Genomic DNA, 19,459 nt, shown 5'->3' on the forward strand with positions numbered 1-19,459 from the left:
TGTTAAGTTCTTTCCTACTAGCTATACTTGTGAAAGATGATTCTTATATTCTTATCTAACTTTTTAAATGATATAACCTTTGAAACTTAGATTATATTTCCATTTAGAACTTTAGTGACTGTCTTAACTCATTACTATTGTTTTAGTCAAGCAGTAGTGTCTGACTCTTTGATTTTGTGGACCAACTGTCCATGGGGCTTTCTGGGCAGAGTGATTTGCCATTTCCTTCTTCAGTAGATCCAGCAGATCTCAGAGTCACTCTGCTGGGAAATAGCCTGCGGCTGAATTTGAATTAAAATCTTTCTAACTCCAGGCCCAATACTCTATGCACTGACCTATCAGGTAATTCACTAACTATTGTTTCTGACAAATTGAATCCCAGTTTTTTCAACAATTTTTATCAAATAGAAATAGAATTCTGGAAATGTTATTATGAAGCAGTAATTATTTAAAAATATTTATTTACATTTAAAAATAGGAAAGTAGTTTAGCCTAGACAAGCATGCTCCTGAAGCAATCATACATAGTAGCCTACAAAATTACTAGGGAGAGGGCTTCCTATTTAATAAGACTAGTTGAAAAAACTGGAAAGCATTTTAACAGAAAGTAGTTTTAAACCATCACTTATACCACAGCAATGTATGAATGTCATACTATGAAATAAAGCTGGAAAGAGCAAGAATGCATGGAATGAGAACAAAGTCCAGGAAAGAAACTCTCCTTCTTGGGAATGAAGTAGGAGAGAAAGAGGGGAGGAAATAAACTAGTAAAAATGACATACTAGCCAAAAAAGACCAAAAAGAGCAGTCAAATAGGAAGGGAACTAAGAAGAAACATTTTTAAGTTTTCACTATGAGAGCACACTGGAGATACAAAGATAAAAGTGAGTTACTTCTATCAAGAAGCTTATATTCTAATTAGACAATGAGAATACAGAAGAATATATAGAATACATATAAAATAAAGACAATTTAGTTTGGAGAAAACGGGGCACTAAAAACTAGAGGGAACTAGAAAAAGCTTTATGAAGGAGGAGGAATCTGGTCTGAATCTTTAGGAAACCAAGCATGCCCAACTGTGGAAGTGAGGAAGGAATGTGTTTATATAGGCTTAGAAGATAGCAGATACAAAGAAAAGGGTCACCTCTTCCTCAGGGAATGGACCAAAGGAGAATAAAAATGTAAAAGTTTTCAAACACAGAATAGGGGGATAGGAGGGACCTCAAGCAAAATAACCTAGATTTTTTTTTTCTTTGAAATATGAGTTAATGTCATCTGTTTCTAAAGAAAAGGGCAAGAAACAGTGAAGGAAGCTTGAGGAAAGAAAAGGAAATCTGAAAGAGCCACTGAGGCCAGGATAATAGAGCCTCAACTGTGGAAGAAAAAAAAATTGTCATGCAGCAGCAGGAAGGCTTGGATTAACACGAATCTGGGATAGATTAGTGGCATAGATGCAACATAAACAGGAAAATGAACAAGAAGGTATTGGGGGTGACGCAGTCGCGAGCTAGGCTTGTTGTGTTCCCTTGTGCTCAACTCTGTGACCCTGAGGTTCACCCTTTCCAAAGAGTTTTCTTGACAAGGATAATTGGAGCAGTTTGCCATTTCAGTTAGGAAGTCTCTGAGGCTGGATTTGAACTCAGTCTTCCCGAGTTCCTGGTGGGCCTGATGCTCTTTCCACTGAATCACCAAACTATCTCCTGGAATCCAGGGTAAAGTTGAGTTAATGATGATATGTAGATACAGTGAAATGAGAGGGCAGAGGAACACGTGGCTGTAGAGGCTTTGTGCTATGGTAGATATGGATGCTACCTAATAGGGAAGAATGATTTTTGTCTTAGTAGACAGTGATTGTGAATCATGAAGCTAAGGGTAGCGAGTGGTAAAAGTTTGTTAGTTGTGAGAGAAAGAAAATAATCAGGTCAAAATGAGAATGATGGTGTCAGTGTTCACAGGTTATTACTCTATTCATTGGGTAGCTGGGAATATAGTTAGCAGATAGAGGTAACAAGGCTTTCTGGACTGTGCCCTGAATCAGTAGATATCTGATGATTTTGTTTCCAGTGACTGGGTTCCCATTCAGCAATAGCTTCATTCCCAATAGAAGATAACTTGTTCAAGGAGTGAGCTCCTACTGTCTTAATACTGGGATACTTAATATTGTATATTAATGTATATTGTTGTATTATTGTATAATGTACATTAATATACAGGATTAATACTTAATCCTGTAAGGTCCCTAATACTCAAGATCTCAGTTGGATGCAATCATATGCCAGAGTAGTCATTTAAACTGAGGAGGAATTTTAATTCCCTTAGCATTTCTCAAAAACAATTCCTTGCATCACAAAATTTGACAGTGATAAGAGGCCATCTAATAAAATTCATATATACTTGTAGTTCATTTTTCTAAAACTGACTATAAAACAAAAAATAAAACCTTTGCCTACAAATTATTGTCACAAACATTTCTTCTGTTTCCCACTAGTATAGACCATATGAATAGTCTGAAAATGCAAATAACGCTAAAGAGCAAATGAAAAAATGAATGGATCACATACCTTCAGCATACAGTCTTTCTGCAAGGAAAACTGCATCTCGGAAAGCATAGTGGTTTAGTGCTTGCCATATAGCAGCCTAGAGAGAGAGAGAGAGAGAGAGAAAAAAAACCGGCCTATGAGATCCTGAATAGTTCATACATATTTATGTCCACAGTATCTACACTTTATAGAGTAATTAAAGGTTGAAATGAAAATTTCAAATTAGTATCCATAATTCAAGCTATGTCAATACTTAGCTCCCTAGTAAATGATGCCTTGACTAAAACTCTTTTGGGAATTCAGGTCCTTTTAAAGTGATTGATTAATGTGGGGATAAGCTCAGCACCAATGCTACCAGTAAGCATTTGAATTTCAACAAAACTTCCTCATTAAAGATTAAAAAATTATAAACAAGGCCACTCCTTAATTCTGGTTCCTCAAAATCATTTGTGTGACTCAGTTGTCCATCAAATCTAACCTTATTAAGGACAAAAAAAAAAAAGCTCAGTTCCATATTTTTCAATTTAGATCTTGAAGGAAGGTGGAAAGAAGCCTGCTAAACAAATAAGACTAGTGAGAAGGCTCCAATTTCATCTTTATTCTACCTTCTGACTGTGATAAAACTCATTAAACAGACAGCTCTAGTACATTCATTATTGCTATCTCAATTCTATCATTGCTCAAAGGATTGAAAGAATGCTGAGAGTAATCGCTATTTGTCTTTAGTTCTCTAGGGTTCTTTCCAACTATCCATAAACCCATGAGGCAGATCATTTAAAATATTTGAGCTAATGTGAGGAAATTTGACTAAAAATTATATATTGAGCAAATAATTTATAGGGACACATATTATTTACTCAAATCAGCTTGTCTTAACACAGGGACCAGATTTTTACATTTCCCTTTGTCATATGGAAGGTTGACTGGTTTATTTTATATTATTTCATTTGACAATCTCTCATCTATTCCCATGGATTTTACTACATTTTCTGTCCTACTCTCTGCTGAGCTCAAATCTCACTTCTCCAACTGCTTTTCAGACATCTTGAACAAGATGTACAGTGACATCTTAAATAAAAAACAGAACTCATTATTTTCCCTCTAAACCATCCCTCCAATCTTTTCTACTAGTGTACAAAGAAACATGCATCCTCCCAGTTCCTCTGGCTACAACATAAAAGTAATACTGGAATCATCACTATGTTTCATCTTCATATCCAAACTCTTGCCAAGGTCTGTTCATTTCACCTTTGCTATATCTCTTCAATATGCCTGCTTCTCTCCCCTTATACTGCCACCAATTTTGTGCAAGCCCTTATCATCTCACACCTCAATTATTGCAACAAACTGATGATAATCTTTCCCCACTCAGATCCATTTTCCATTCAGCTACAAAAGTGATATTCCTGAAGTGCAGATCTGATTATATGATTCCTCTATTCAATAAACTCCATTTTATCTTAAACTCTTCTTTTGTTTCCAGAAGCAAATACAAAATGCTTTTTGGCATTCAATAACCTTCATAATCTAGCCTCTCTCCTACCTTTCTAATCTTCTTATGCCTTACTCTCCAACACATATTCTCCTAGCTGGTCCATGAACAAAACACTCCACTTCTCAGTTCCAGGCATTTTCCCCATCCCCAGAATGCTCTCCTTTCTGTGCTTCAACTACTGATCTTCCTAAACTAAACTAAACTAAAGTTTCTATAGGAAGCTGTCCTAAGGCCTCTTAATTTTAGTGCTTTTCCTCTGTTAATTCTTTCTAATATACAGCTTGCTTTGTATATGGCTTACTTTTTTGTATATTGTCTCTGTCACAAGACTGTAAGTTACCTGAGGGTTGGAACTCTCTTTTGCCTCTTCTTTATATACCCAGCACTTAGCATAGTGCCAGGCATATAGTAAGCTCTTAATATTTACTGACTGATTGAATTGGATGCTAGGAAACTTTTAAGAATAGGCCCAATAATTGACCATATCAGAAGACCCATTAAGCTAAATTCAAAAGGCTCACCACTACATTGACAACAGAATAATAAACTTTTCAGATACATGAGTCTTGAAGATTATTTACTAAATTGATAAGTTATGAATTACTTCAGTGAAAGGCATATCAATGCTGACATAAATACAGTCTAAAAAAATTACTTTATTGTTGGGATTAGGACTTTTAAATTGCCATATTTAATGTCTTTTCTCAGCTCTCAATATTCCTGATCTTTTCTTGTGGCATGAGACTACTTTTCTCTCTTGGATTCTAAAACACTGCTTCTATTCTTTCTTCTATTGTAAACTGCTCCTTTTTTTTTTTTTTTTAAACTTCTCTTCATTGCCTAAAGTGGGTATCTCTCAAGGATTTGTCCTCAGTTATCTCTACACTTTTCTTCCTTGTCGAGCTCAACCAATTTCAAGGCTTTTACATTAGAATGTGATTTTTTTTTTTCAATTAAAAACCAATTGGTTTTTGTTCCTTCCAGCTCATTCACTGGGGGTTGGGGAAGGAAACAAACCAACAAAACTCTCGTAAAAAATATGTCTAGGATAACAAAACAAATTCTCACATTAGCCATGTCCAAAAATGTCTTATTCTGCATCTTGAACCCATGTCCCCTCAATCAGGGAGTAGATAGCCTAAGTTTTCCCTGGGTTTAAATATAGCCTCAGATATTTACTGGCTATGTAACCCAGTTAAGATCTGCCTGCCTCAGTTTTCTCAAAGAACTATTAAAATGAGGATAAGAACATCTGCCTCTTAGGGTTGTGTCAAGTGAGATATCTGTAAAAAGTACTTAGCCTACGTAGTCCCTGACATATAGCTGGCACTATGTAAATGTCTATTACCTTCCCTGCTTCTCCTGTATCATACTACAAGCTTTACTAATTGCTTCCTAGAAAACTTTAGTCAATGAAAAACCATGTACTAATTACCTATGTACTAGGAATCTGGGATAGGCAATGGAGATACAAAGGCAAAAATCTAATAGTTCCTGCCCTCAAAGCACTCACATTCCAACAACCTGAGAAACGTGTGTTTGTATATGTAAATACATACATACACAAATATAATTTTATATAAAATATATACAGGTAATCTTGGAAAGGAAGGCACTAACAGATAGGAAGCACAAAATTTAGTTGAAGTTTTGAAAGTCTTTGAAAGAAAGAAAGGAATTTCAAGAGAGGGAAAGAAAGATAACTTTTTAGATGGTAGATGATCAGTGGAAAAGCAAAGAGCTTGAAGATAAGGTGTTGTGTGTCAGAAATAGTAAGAAGGCCAGTTTGGTTTTTTTGGTAATGTATGTAAAACATTGGTTGAAGGAAGCTAAGTTATGAAAAACTTTAAATGACAAACAAAAGAGTTCACATCTTCTCCTAGAAATAAAGATGAGTTTAGAAGAAGGAAAGATTGGGAATACAGAAAAGATGAGTTATGTTTTGGCCATGTCATATTTGAAATGCTCATTAGGACATTTAAGCAGTCCAAGGAGCAATTAGGAATGGAACAGCTTTATTTGTATGTTGTATACTGGTATATGAAAATTAACATGGAAAAATATTCCATCTCACAAACTTCATATTCCTTCCTTTTTCTTTTAAAGCTTTTTATTTTCAAAACACACGCATAGATAATTTTGAACATTCATCCTTCTTATAAAACCTTGTGTTTCAAAAAAATTTTCCCTCCCTTCCCTTCAACCCTCTCCCCTAAATGCCAAGTAATCTAATATATGTTAAACATGTGCAAGTCTTCTACACATATTTCCCCAATTATCATATTGCACAAGGAAAATCAGATCAAAAAGGAAAAAAATGAGAAAGAAAACAACAACAAAAGTGAAAATACTATATTGTAATCCACATTCAGTCCCCATAGTCCTCTCACTGGGTACAAATGGCACTTTCTATCACAAGTCCATTGTTTAAAAGAGCCACATCCATCAGAATTGATCATCATACAATCTTCTTGTTGTTACAAAGATTTCCTGGTTCTGCTCATTTCATTTAGCAGAGTTCATGTAAGTCTCTCCAGCCTTCTCTAAAATCATTCTGCTGATCACTTTTTACAAAACAATAATATTTCATAACATTCATATACTATAACTTATTCAGATGTTTTCCAACTGATGGGCATCCATTCAGTTTCCAGTTTCTTACCACTACAAAATTTTTTTATATATGTGGGTCCTTTTCCCTTTTTTTTTTTTTTTAAACAATCTTTTTGGGATATAGATCCAGTAAAGATACTGCTCTTCCTATAGGCTTGAATTCTCAATCATCTATGTCTCCTTTCTCTCCTTTACACCCCCATATCCAATTGATTATCATGAGTTACCACATCCTTTTGAGTCTACCTTTCCAATGTCTTGCACTTATTCCTCTTCTCTGGTTTCATTATCAGCACACTAATTCAGTCCTTGATCATATCTCTTTTGTACTATTACAAGAGCCTCCCAACTGGTATTCCAATCTCCAGTCCAATCTGTTCCATACACATTGTTTTGCATGCCAAAATAATTTTTATATACAGGTTTGATGTCACAGCTCTGCTCAACAACTTTTTAGCAGATCCCAGCTACTTGTTGAATAAAACCTAATTCCTTAGCCTAACACTTTCTATAATCTAGATCTAATAAACCTCTCTACTCTCTTTTCCCCTTAATAGTCTCTTTTACATAGTCTATCTTCCAAGCCAATATGATCATTTGCTGGCCTTTATTCTGTAAAGTTGCCTCCAGTGCCTAAGCTACCGTGTTTTCCCGATAATAAGATCTATCCCGAAAATAAGCCCTCCCCCGAAAATAAGCCCTATTGAGATTGCTACTGTAGTGAAGGTGATCCCCTGCACTACACGCTACATTACGGTACCCTCTGTATGCACCGTCCTCCCCTCTCCCCCCACTCGGGTGAAACGCACGCCGCGCTCCGAGCTGCATCCAATCAGAGCTGCAGCAGTGAGCGCGTCATCCTGTTCTTCCCCAGTGATTTGCTTGCTGGTGCCATTGAGAGCAGTGCCACGGAGGAGAGCTGAGGCAGGACAACATAAAAACCTGGTATGTAAGCGGGAGTGAGGGGGCATGATGGAGGATAAAAGAACTCAGCCAGCACTCACTGCGCTAAAGAAATGAAGAACTTCCTTGCAGAGAGAAGAATAGATCAAGTAATGATTCCTGCAGGAATGACTGCCTATCTCCAGACCCTTGATATTGCAATAAGCAAGCCATTCAAGGACCATTTGCGCATAGAAATCAATGACTACATTGAAAATAGAATGGAAAGAAATCAGCGTGGAAACTTTGTGAAACCCTGTCTGCAAGAAGTCGTGACTTGGGTGAAGAAGTCATGGGATAAAATTCCTGACAGCTGTGTCGCCAAGGCACTATGAGCAGGTTACCTGGACAAGACATGTTCATTTAAAGAGAGCTATATTGCTGGACATGACAGATTGGGTTCACTTCTTCTGAAGGAAATAGAGGCGCAAGACATCCAGGACAGAATTCAGGGTATGGACACTTATGACGATATTGTTGAAGATGACATGATCATTATTGAATAAAGGTACTTTTTTTGGTTCACATTAACCTGTTTATTAAAATTGCTGTCAATGTTCATTAAAATAAGCCCTCCCCTGAAAATAAGCCCTCTGGTGTTTTTCTGTCCAAAAAAATAATAAGACAGCGTCTTATTATCGGGGAAACAGGGTATGTAACTTTTTTTTCACCTAATAGTATTTTATTTTTTCCCCATTACATGTAAAAATAGTTTTTATAAGATTTTGATTTCCAAAATGTTTTTTCTTTCCTTCCTTCTCCTCTCTAAGACAGCAGGCTATCTGATATAGGTTATACATGTAAAATCATATTAATCTTATTTCCACATTAGTCATATTGTGAAGGAAGAATCAGAACAAAAGGGTAAAATTACAAGAAAGAAAAAAAAGTGAAAATAATATGGTTCTACTTGCATTCAGACTCTATAGTTCTTTCTCTAGATGTGTATAGCATCTTCCCTCATGGATCTTTTGGAACTGTCTTAAATCACTGTATTGCTAAGAAGAACTAAGTCTATCAAAGTTGATCATCCCTTTGTGTACAATATTCTTCTGGTTCTTCCCTCAGCATCAGTTCATCTAAATCTTTCTAGGTTTTTCTGAAATCAGCCTGTTCATTATTTTTTATGGAACAATAACATCCTATTACATTCACATATCATAACTTATTCAACTATTCCCCAATTGATGGGTATCCCCTCAATTTCCAACTCCTTGCCACCACAAAAAGCTGTACCTTTTTGTGCATGTGGATCCTTTGCCCTTTTTTATTATCTCTTTGGGATACAGACTTATTAGAACCCCATGACTTTTTAAATCATGTCTCCCAGCTGGTTGAAATTCTTCTCTTTCTTCAAAGACTACCTAGGGATTGTCCTCTTCCATTAAGTATCCCTGCTGACTTCCCATGCCCTTATCACATACTTATTTGTGTATAAATTATATCTACAACACTAAATTACAAATTTCTTTAGGACAGAAACTATTGTTTTTCATTTTCATTTTTTTCAATACCATAGGCTTTAAATATTGTAGGTACCTAATAAAATTCATGCTGCACTGTATCCTAAAACTCAATAGTAACTTTTTTATATAGTAAGTATTTGAGATAAATGTTTGCCAAACTGAATAGAATCCATTTATTTCCCCTGAAAAATGGCATATTCCTTTAAGGCAGGGATTCTATCCGATTTATCTTTATACTTTCTGCATTAGATTCCCTAGCATAATATATTAGGGGACTAATAAATGCACATTGAATCATTCCTAATTTACAGATTCTTTAAATAACCCCCACTGCATTCTGTTTCCCTCCTCCTCAGTATCTCTGGTTACTGAACTTACACCCAAACTTTAGTCAATCATTAAATCAACACTTCTGAAACTTCCTAAAAGGAAGTATTAAGACATAAAAAGCTTATCTTTTTGATGAAGAGAGAATTCTGAGAGAGATTCATTTCTTTAAATAACAGTCTTAAATTCTACACTGTAAAGAGAAATGTAGTTTTACACTTTACCTTAGAAGGCAAATTTTCAAAACAATATTCAAATGTTATCATTAGATATTTCTGCACCATTAAAGCCCAAAGCCCATTAAACCCAATGTCCATGCAAAATTATTAAACTTACTTCTCTCTGGGAGTATGTGACCAGAGAATAGCAATAAAAGACAAAACTAGGCCTCCAACAACCTGTAGAGTAGGGAAAAGGGTTAGAGCAAAAAAGTATTTGCTTAAAATGGCTTTGTTGATCTCAGAGTATGCTTATAGGTTTTCAAGATAAATTTTGCACATAAGCAGTTCCCATCTTCCAAACACTGGACTGGCAATATGAACATTAATACAAACTCCCAGCTCTTACTCTTCTTCCTTGCTCCACACATCTCCAACAACTGCTTTTTGTTCCCTCAAGTAGGAATGCTTAGAAACTGATCCCCTAATACAGCAGAATAAGCCTTCTCTTATGCAACTGGAGGATTTAAAAATTAAGACATTCAGAAATAACTGGCCAAATCTTCTGGCCATGAGGTTTCTGTCCTTATCTCTTATCTTTGAGGTTAAGGAATAAGAACTATAGTGCTAGGGAACCAGGAAGTAAGTTTTAGACTTTTAAATTAGGCAGAACAAAATCTGCCAGTTAAAAATGGTGGTTAAACAAAGTTGAAATTGTATTATTCATAAAACATTAAGATTGGAAATGAGTACTTAGTCCATTCCTCTTATTTTACTAATTCCAAACTTTGGGCCACAAAGCTAAGTGCCTCACCTAAGGTCTTCCAAGTGCTTACTGTAGCAAGAGTGAAACTAGTATCCTTATTTTCTATTCTAGTTATTTTCACACTTCACTAGTCTACCTTTCAGGTTACATATGCTAGATAGGCTTTTATGATCTGCTCCAGGAACCATAGTTTACTTTACCTTGTTTTTCATGAGAAAAAGAGTTTCAATTAACAATTTATAATCCCTAGCTCATTAAGTACTGCTTATGATACAAAATTTCCAGTTATTAATGATAATGAAAGGGAACATCAATATAGATGCTATAAAATAGCCATTCATTTCCTTAATACCACAGCATAAGTCCCAAAGTTAGAAATTGAATAGCAAAAATAAAAAAGCCAAAAGGGAAATTGGAAGACACTTGGCTTTTTGATACAGACCTTTATGAAACAATCTATAGACAACTGGAAAATTATGTTCCTTTTTACATTAGTGATAACCTATTTAAAAAATATCTATTTCCCTCTCCTCCCACCAACCTCACACGAGAGAAATGTTAGTATCCCAAATTATCAGAATTTAGAGAAACTTAATTCTTTGGATTTATCCAAGTTGGATATTTGGCTATATCAGACTTTGTGAACAATGGTAAACTGAGAATTATCAGAAAAGAACCCAAAAGGAATTATTTCACAACAGGTGGTTTAAGAATCGATTCTTTTTGTCTCTTAATAACAGACTGGCCAGAAGTGAGCATAAGGCTATTATGTAGGTAATATACAGCAGAACTGCTACATACCCCTTATCTACACCAACTATTAAAAAGTAAGGTCCTTGCTGGGCAAGACCAGCTTTTATTCCTATTTGGAGACTGTTGAATGAAGCTGGAGAAAATCAAGACACTGTTTTGACTGGGTCCACTACAAAGTTATGTCATAATCTCAATTGGAATTCCACTGCAGCAAGGTCTTCTACACTAACTGATTTGTAATCTTATTTATCCCATAGAAACTTTTCATCCCTCTTTAAACCCTCCCATGGCTCTATCTTCCCTTTTAGCTGAGATCCTTGCCTCATATTTCATAACTAAGAGTTTCCTCTTATTCTCTTATTTCGTATCACCTAGATGCCTTCTACCATTCTCTCTATTTTACCCTACTACTCTTCAAATCCAGTTTCACAGTGAAGAATTGACCCTTCTCCTTGACCAGGCTATTCCTACTATTGCCACAAGCAATCTCATTCCATCTCTCTTTTCCAACAGATCACCCCCCCCTCCTCTATCATTTCCACCCTCATTTATTCTGATGATCAGATTTACTTATCCAATCCTAATATATCTCAATCTCTAGACTTGCATTTTCAACTGCCAATTACACAACTCAAACTGGATGTTTAAGTTGTAAGATGCAATTCAGTTATTTTGATCAGGACATTTATTTATTTATTTATTTTTACTATTTTAACTTGACAAATACCAATAAATATATTTCCATATATGAAGAACAGAAAAGAGAATTGAAGATGAAACTGTGACTCTCCATTAAGTACAATCTATTTTTTTCAAGCATATACAATAAATTCAGAATTGAACCCTATTTGTCAGTGTTTTCCTCTGAATCTCCTTCTGTTCTCTCCCACAAATACAAAAACCCAAATTAATCCTGTTATCATTCTTTTCTTCTTCTTCTTTATGCACCATTATCACTATGGCATTTCATCCAGACATTTAGCCATACACCCAGGTCATCTCATCTATGTGAGCTCATCTGTTCCTTACCACCCCTATCCTGGCACCCTTCACGACAGACCAGTGACATTAATTTCTAGACCTTTCTGAATCCATGCCCCAATCCTTGAGGAAATTAATCCACTTATTTTCAGTCCTCATTCCCAAGTGAATATACAATCTAGACCAATTAGTCCACTATAACTAGTACTGGTTGTCTCTACGCACCCAAGCATGGGCTTCAGCTTCACATCTCATTCAGTTATCAGATATTACCATCTGCTAGCTGATGATACCAGTATACCTCCTCTCTTGCCTCACTTCCTTCAACCTCCACAGAGAAAAACTTCCTTCTCTGGTAACTTCTTCCTATTGAGTTGAAGGCAAGGACTATCTTTTTTAATCTTTGTATTCCCAGTGCTTAGCAGTGCCTAGGGGATACTAAAAATATACATAGTTCAGTGGTGAGGAAAAAAGAGACAGTTCAAGATTGTTTTCTAGAATAGCTATATCAATCCACAGTTCTTTCAACAATGCAACAGTGTGCCCTTCCATCTCCCCTCCAATAATAATTTCCCTTTTATTGGATTACCTCTGCCAGTTTGTTAAGCATAAGTTGCTATTAGTTGTTTTAATCTGTATTTCTTTCATTAGCAACATATACTTATTTATAACTTACATTTCTTTTCTTGAGAACTATCTATTTCGTCTTCTTTGACAATCTATCTATTGGAAAATGACTTGTTTTTATATATTTGAATAAATTCCCTATATATCTTGTATATCAGGCAAAACTGCTGCAATTAATTGTTTCCTTCTTAAATTTAACTGCTAGATGTCCATATTTTCAGATGGCAGTGTATTGAATGCATCAAACCCCAAGATACTGGAGAACTTACCTCCTGAAAGAGGTCTGTGATCACTGCAAGGAGTCTGGCTTATCTACGTAGACAAGAAAGATCAAGCGGATAAAGAAATTTCTATTGCCTAGATCTCAACATAAATTTGAATGGCAATGCTATAAAATTTGTCCAATAGGAAGCATGTCTTTCTGGAACATATAGCACAAGTGAATAAAGAGTTAATTAAGTATTGAGTTGAAAGGAGAAAGAGAGTAGGCTGGATTGCTTTTGGGAAACTGCTGAGCTCTTTTAACTGATCCCATACAATACTAATATTTGTCCAGTGTTGTTATAAGGCACCAAAATCTTGAAGACTACTGTCTCTGCAAAAAGATAAAATTAAAACAAATATCAAACAGAGGGAGATGAAAAGAATGTAGGTATGAGCATCAATTGAGAAAGAGTACCAAATAATTTAAATAAAATCTATCATTAAGGATTAAGCTAATTATACAGAACAGATAACAGGTGGATGATCAGAGTGCTTCATTATACCCTGAAGATGTCAGGAGAAACTGAGAACTATCAGCATGTTGGTTTGCCCTCCTGTGGCAAACTTTTAGAAGAACATTCATGAGAGGTGCACAGGATGGATGGCAACGATTAGTTGCAATCTGTATTACTGGAGGAATAGGAGTTGATGAGCTCACAGATCCATTTGGTCATTTGAGTACTGAATTTTATTTCTGTAAACACTTTAATTTATGCATTTAGAAATATCCAATTTATCTTTCTCTCATCTCTATGGCTTATATCATCAAGAACTCCCTTATCCATAATTGTTACAGGCCAGAACTCTGAACTTGAAACAAAGGATTTTTTACAAGGTACTAAGTCCATGGAATTGATGGAGACAATAATTATCTAGCATGGTTCAGTAGGATTGATTTAATCCTACAAGGAGATGTTATGGGCCAGAACTTGAAACAAGGTACTAAGTGACACTGAAGCTAGTTAAATCTAGTTTAGCATTGATTTAATCCTACAACAAATAATGGTTTTATAGTGATATAATGATTGGTTTGTACTCAGTGTGGAGCTTAAAAGGTAGAAGGCTCAGCCAGGGAGATTCAGAGAGACAAGTGGACAGAAGGCTGGAGGTTGAAGGCTGGAGCACAAGTCCTTGGACTGAGACAGATTCATCCCATCTCACACCACCTTGGTGGCAGGCTCTCTTCCTTCGCCTCTCCATTGAAACCAAGACTCCTGAAGGCCTCCAGAAAACTAGCCTAGTTCTGAGTGAAGGAGCTAGGATTTTGAAATAGAGACAATAAAGGATTTAGACTTTAACACCGGGCTGCATGTGTGATTACTGAACTGAAATAAAAGCTGCTCCCAGAGATCCCAAGAAAACCTCAACAGAAAACATTACACATAATTGTGAAAAAAATTTTCTCCATCCCTATTCTCTAATTTATGTGACTTTAAAAATCCAGTTGTGTACCTACTTGGAACTTATTATATAGTACATGGTATAAATTGCTAGTCTAAAGTTGTCTGCCAGATTGCTTTCTTATTTTCCTAGTTTTTTTTGTGGAATAAATAGTGAATCCTTAACCCAATAGCTGAGATTTTTGAGTTTATTAACAATATACTATTTAACTATTATGTTGATTTGTTTCTGGGCCTGGTAAATAATCTTACCAATTAACTTTTCTATTTTCTTAACTAATAACAAAGGATTTTGATGATTACTACTTTGTAATCTTTGTAATAGAGTTTGAGGTGTGACATTTCTAAACTCCTATGTCTACCGTCTATTTTATGATTTACTTTGAAATACTTTCCTTTTTGCCTATGCTTATTCCCCAAATTAACTTTTCATTTTACTACTGAGGCTAACATTTCTAGAAGCATATCAAATAGTAATGATAAGTAAATATTCTTGCTTTACTCCTAATTTATTCCTCTCTCAAATTTTTTCCATTATAAACTATGTTGGCTCTTGGTTTCAGAAAGCTACTACTTAAAATATTAAGGAAAGGTCACTTATTCCTATTTTTAAAATGCTTTGTAGAGCAACAGATGTTGGATTGTCAGAAGCTTTTTCTGCATCTACTGAAATAATCATGTGAATTCTATTTTCTGTAATTAATACCACCCATTGTGGTTAAAGTTTTCCTTATAACAAATAACCCTCCATTTTTGGGTGGAAATCCAATCTGGTCATAGTATATAATCTTTTAAATATATTGTTGTGATAACCTTGTTCATATTTTATTCATTATTTTAAAATTGATGTTAATTACGTAATTATATTCCATATATTTGTTTCTGTTTTGTTTCTCCAAAGTTAGATATCAAGACAGTGTTTGTATTATTAAAAAAAGAGTTTGGTAGACTCTTATTTGTTGCACAACAATTTATATAATATTAGAACCAAATGTTTTGAATGTTTATTATAATTCTCTTGTAAATCTATCTGGTCTTGGGATTGTTTTCCCTCCCCCCTTTGTTAGTTCATTTATAGCTTGTTCACTTTGTTTAATATGAGACTGGGTTTTCTAAATTCTGCGTATATTATACTACTAAAATTGGTATTTTATATTTTTGTAAATGTTCAGCCATTTTATTTGTTGACAAATTTATTGACATGTAGTTGGGCAAAATAGTTTCTAATAATTTCCTTTTATTTTTTATACTGGTAATCTGTTTTCCTTTCTTTAAAAAAAATCAGATAAAGCATTTACCTATTTTATTAGGTTTTTAAGAAATAATTCCTAGTTTTAGGAATTTAGGAAATTTCAAAGATTTTATGCCTTCAATTTTAATTCCTTTATGGTTTCCTAAATTTCTATTTTTATATTTATGTATGTTTTAACATTTTTAGTTCTTCTATATTTTTAGTTGCATTTTCAATTCCTTGATCTGTTCTTTTTTATTGATGAAATTGTTTAGAGAAATAAATTTTCCTCAAAGGATTGCTTTAGTTGCATCCCAAAAATTTTAGTATGTTGTCTAATTATTATCATTTTATTTGATATTATTTATTTCAATTTGTTTTTTTTTATCCAAGCTTTCTTTGGGCCTGAATCCTTTACAGATAGAAAGTTTTCAGAAGAAATCAAAGCTATCAAAAGTCATATTAAAAACACCTAAGTCATTAATAGAGAAATAAAATTAAATCAATTTTAAGGTACTACCTCACACCTATCAAGATTGGATAGAAAAGAGGAATAATAAGTGATATGGAAAAATAAAATACACTATTGCATTACTAGTGCCTTTCTGAACTGATCCAACCATTCTGGAGAACAATTTGGAAGCAGGGTCAAAAGATTATAAAAAAGCAGGGTCATACCTATAACTTGGAAAAATTTCCATGGTTGTAGAGTGAAGAATGGAATGAAATAGGGAAACCAATGAGAAAGCACTAATTTAGGCAAGAGGTAATGAGGGTCTAGACTACAGTTATGGGTATATGAGGGAAGGGAAAATTTAGGAGAGATGTTTGTAAAGGGAGAAAGGACAAGTTGTGGCAACAAACTGGATATGTAGGATGACTGAGGAGCTGAGGATGACATCAAACCTGTATAAATAAGATCACTGGATAGATAGGAAGTTCTGGAAAAGGTAGGAAAGGGGAAAGTGGGAATAGTTTTTTTTTTTTTTTTCAGATATAGTAAGTCTGAGATGCATATAGGACATCCATTTTGAGATGTTCCAGAGGCAACTGGAGATGCATGACTATAGTTCAGAAGAATGACTATCTATATCGAGACATAAAGAGCTGAGAATCATCAGTAAAGAGATGATAATTAAATTCATGTGATATCATCAAGTGAAGCAGTCTAGGATGAAAAGAGAAAGGGGCCCACTATAAAACTCAAGGGACAAATAGTTAGACAAAGAAGTATTTGGACAGAAGAATCAGAAAAAGGTAATGGGTCTAAATATAACATTTCTTCCAATTCAGACAAGAGAGGTTTGTGTGATATCTACTCCTCTTACCTCTTTGCTCATTTTTATATATTCTTTTCCTCATAAACCCCAGTCAAGAGAAATAGTAATTTGTCCCTTATTTTCTTATGGGGATATTGTCAAAGGTATTCTGTGTAAGTACCTGATTCCCATTATAACCATTATATTTTGCCTTGAGGAACAGCATATTGAAAGTTTTTCTCTAATTTACAGTGATAGTAACCAAGGAGTCACTTTTACTTGTAGCTATCACTGCAAAGCATTTATATTGGGCTTAAAAACATACCAGGCTAAGCACAAAAGATTGAAAGAAAGGCAGAAAGTTCCTCCCTTTAAAGAGCATGCCACCTAATGCGAGACAACATGTAAATAATAAGTATAATCCATAGCTGAGATGGGAAAATACTACTTGAACTTCATCTTTCTGGTTGCTTGCAGTACTTTTTCTCTGAACTAAAAGGCCTATGCTATGCTATTCCTGGATCTCAAGTTCTCAGAGTCTCTTCTGCTAGGTGATTTTTTTTTCTTGATCACTATGACCCAAATAATGATGCAAAAATGAATAAACAAAATATTAAGTACTTATGATATGCAAATCACGGTAATACAAAATAGAAAAGACAATTCTTGCTCTCAAGGATTTACATTCTAATTGAAGAGGCATAACATATGGAAAGTTTTAGCTGCAAGTCAGCTAAATTGAAAGGTTTCAATGTTCTGAGGGTGCAGTAGCAAAGCAGACTTCTTTAAGTCATTTTTACTGATAAACTTATAGCTGTTTCTGATATTCAACTATTTCACAAGTGCCAAGGACTCTTGTGGCAAGAACTTTCTTAGATCTTCAGTAGCTGTGGTTGTAGCAACTGCAAGAGCAGTATGGTCAGACTACATATCCAAAGGAGTTGCTTCCCTGGATACAGGGGACTGAGGGGAGTAAGCTGGAAGCATTGCAATTCCTAAGGCTCTTGGGTTCAAGGTCCCAAGCTTCTCCATCAGAGGAGATAGTGGTGGTTTGACTTGCCTGAATTATACTGCCTCCTGTCTTCTCTGCCACAAGATGCTTTGCTTCTCCAGCTAGGTTGGCTTGTTGTTTCTGTGCACAGCAGTTACCTTTCCAGGATATTCTTAAATCAGCTTTCTCAATATTTCTTATAGAACAATATTCCATTCCATTCATATACCATAACTTATTTAGTCACTTCCCAACTGTTGGGCATCCACTTAATTTCTAATGCCTTGCCACCACAAAAAGAACTGCTATAAATATTTTTTGCACATGGGTTCCTTTTTCCTCTTTTATGATCTTTTGGGGATACAGATCACAGTAGTGATACCACTGAATCAAGGGATATGCACAGTTTGATAGGTTGTTGGGCATGGTTCCAAATTGCTCTCTACCATGATTGGATCATTTCATAACTCCACCAACAATGCACTACCTTCCCCCTCCAACAGTTAGCATTATTTTTTTCCTGTCATCTTAGCCAATTTGATAGGTATAAGGTGGTACCTCAGAGTTGGCTTAGTTTGCATTTCTTTAATGAATAGTGAGTTAGAGCATTTTTTATATAATTATAGATGGTTTTATAATTTATATTTTTTGACCATTTATCAATTGGGGAATAACCTGTATTCTTATTTGTTTTGTAGCACCCTTTATGAATAAATCATGAATGCATTTTGACCTTATCTTGGTATAGGGTGATGAGATATTGGTTTATGCTGTACAATTTTTTTTATTATAGCTTTTTATTTACAAGATATATGTATGGGTAATTTTTTGGCATTGACCTTTGCAAAACTTCTGTTCCAACTTTTCCCCTCCTTCCTTCTCCCCCTCCCCTAGTATATGTTAAATACAATATTATGTATACATATCCACACAGTTATTTTGCTGCACAAGAAAAATCGAACTTAGAAATAAGGTAAAAATAACCCGAGAAGGAAATAAAAAATTCTGCCATATTATTTACCATTTTCCCCAGCAATTTTTGTCAAATAGTGAATTCTTATCCCAGAAGTTGGAGTTTTTATCAAATAATAGATTGCTATAGTCATTGACTATTGAGTCTTGTATACCAAACACCTATTTCACTGATCTACTACTCTATTTCTTAACCAATATCAAGTGGTTTTGATGATTGCTGCTTTATGATATATTTAGATCATTTTTGGCATAAAAGTGGGTTTCATGAGGCTCCTCTATGACTTCACAGAGCCATTTTAATAAAAAAGCTCTTGGCAGAATTTGGAGCTTTCAGTATTCTGGATAAAATAATAATAACTAAGTCACTGCCTTTAAGAGTATGTCTGGAAATTATATTTCCTTTTAATTTCACTTTTTATCAAAGCAAATATGTTATGAAAGACAATACTTAATTTTATTGGTTGTATTTAAATCAAATATAATTCAAATAATAACATATAATTCCTGGCTCCGTTGATAGCAAGGAGTCTACTACTACTACAACAAATAAAATAATTTACATTTATACAACACTTTAAGGTCTATCCATTTCATGTATCATTCAATTATTATTTATTCACTATATATTACATAGAAACTTAGAATTAGGTAATACAGGAGAGGTAAACATAA

General features: G+C 34.7%; 1 protein-coding gene across 5 annotated transcripts in view; it reads right to left on the reverse strand.

The window, feature by feature from the left end:
- CDC27 (cell division cycle 27) overlaps positions 1-19,459 on the reverse strand; it is a 90,560-nt gene that overhangs the window by 53,696 nt on the left and 17,405 nt on the right. For all 5 annotated transcript variants that reach the window (XM_051994925.1, XM_051994924.1, XM_051994923.1 and 2 more), the window contains exon 2: positions 2,561-2,636. In XM_051994925.1, coding sequence (XP_051850885.1) covers positions 2,561-2,636 — 76 coding nt within the window. The remainder of the gene's footprint in view (positions 1-2,560; positions 2,637-19,459) is intronic.

This window comes from Antechinus flavipes, chromosome 4, assembly GCF_016432865.1.
Source record: "Antechinus flavipes isolate AdamAnt ecotype Samford, QLD, Australia chromosome 4, AdamAnt_v2, whole genome shotgun sequence".
In the NCBI taxonomy this organism is placed as follows: domain Eukaryota; kingdom Metazoa; phylum Chordata; class Mammalia; order Dasyuromorphia; family Dasyuridae; genus Antechinus; species Antechinus flavipes.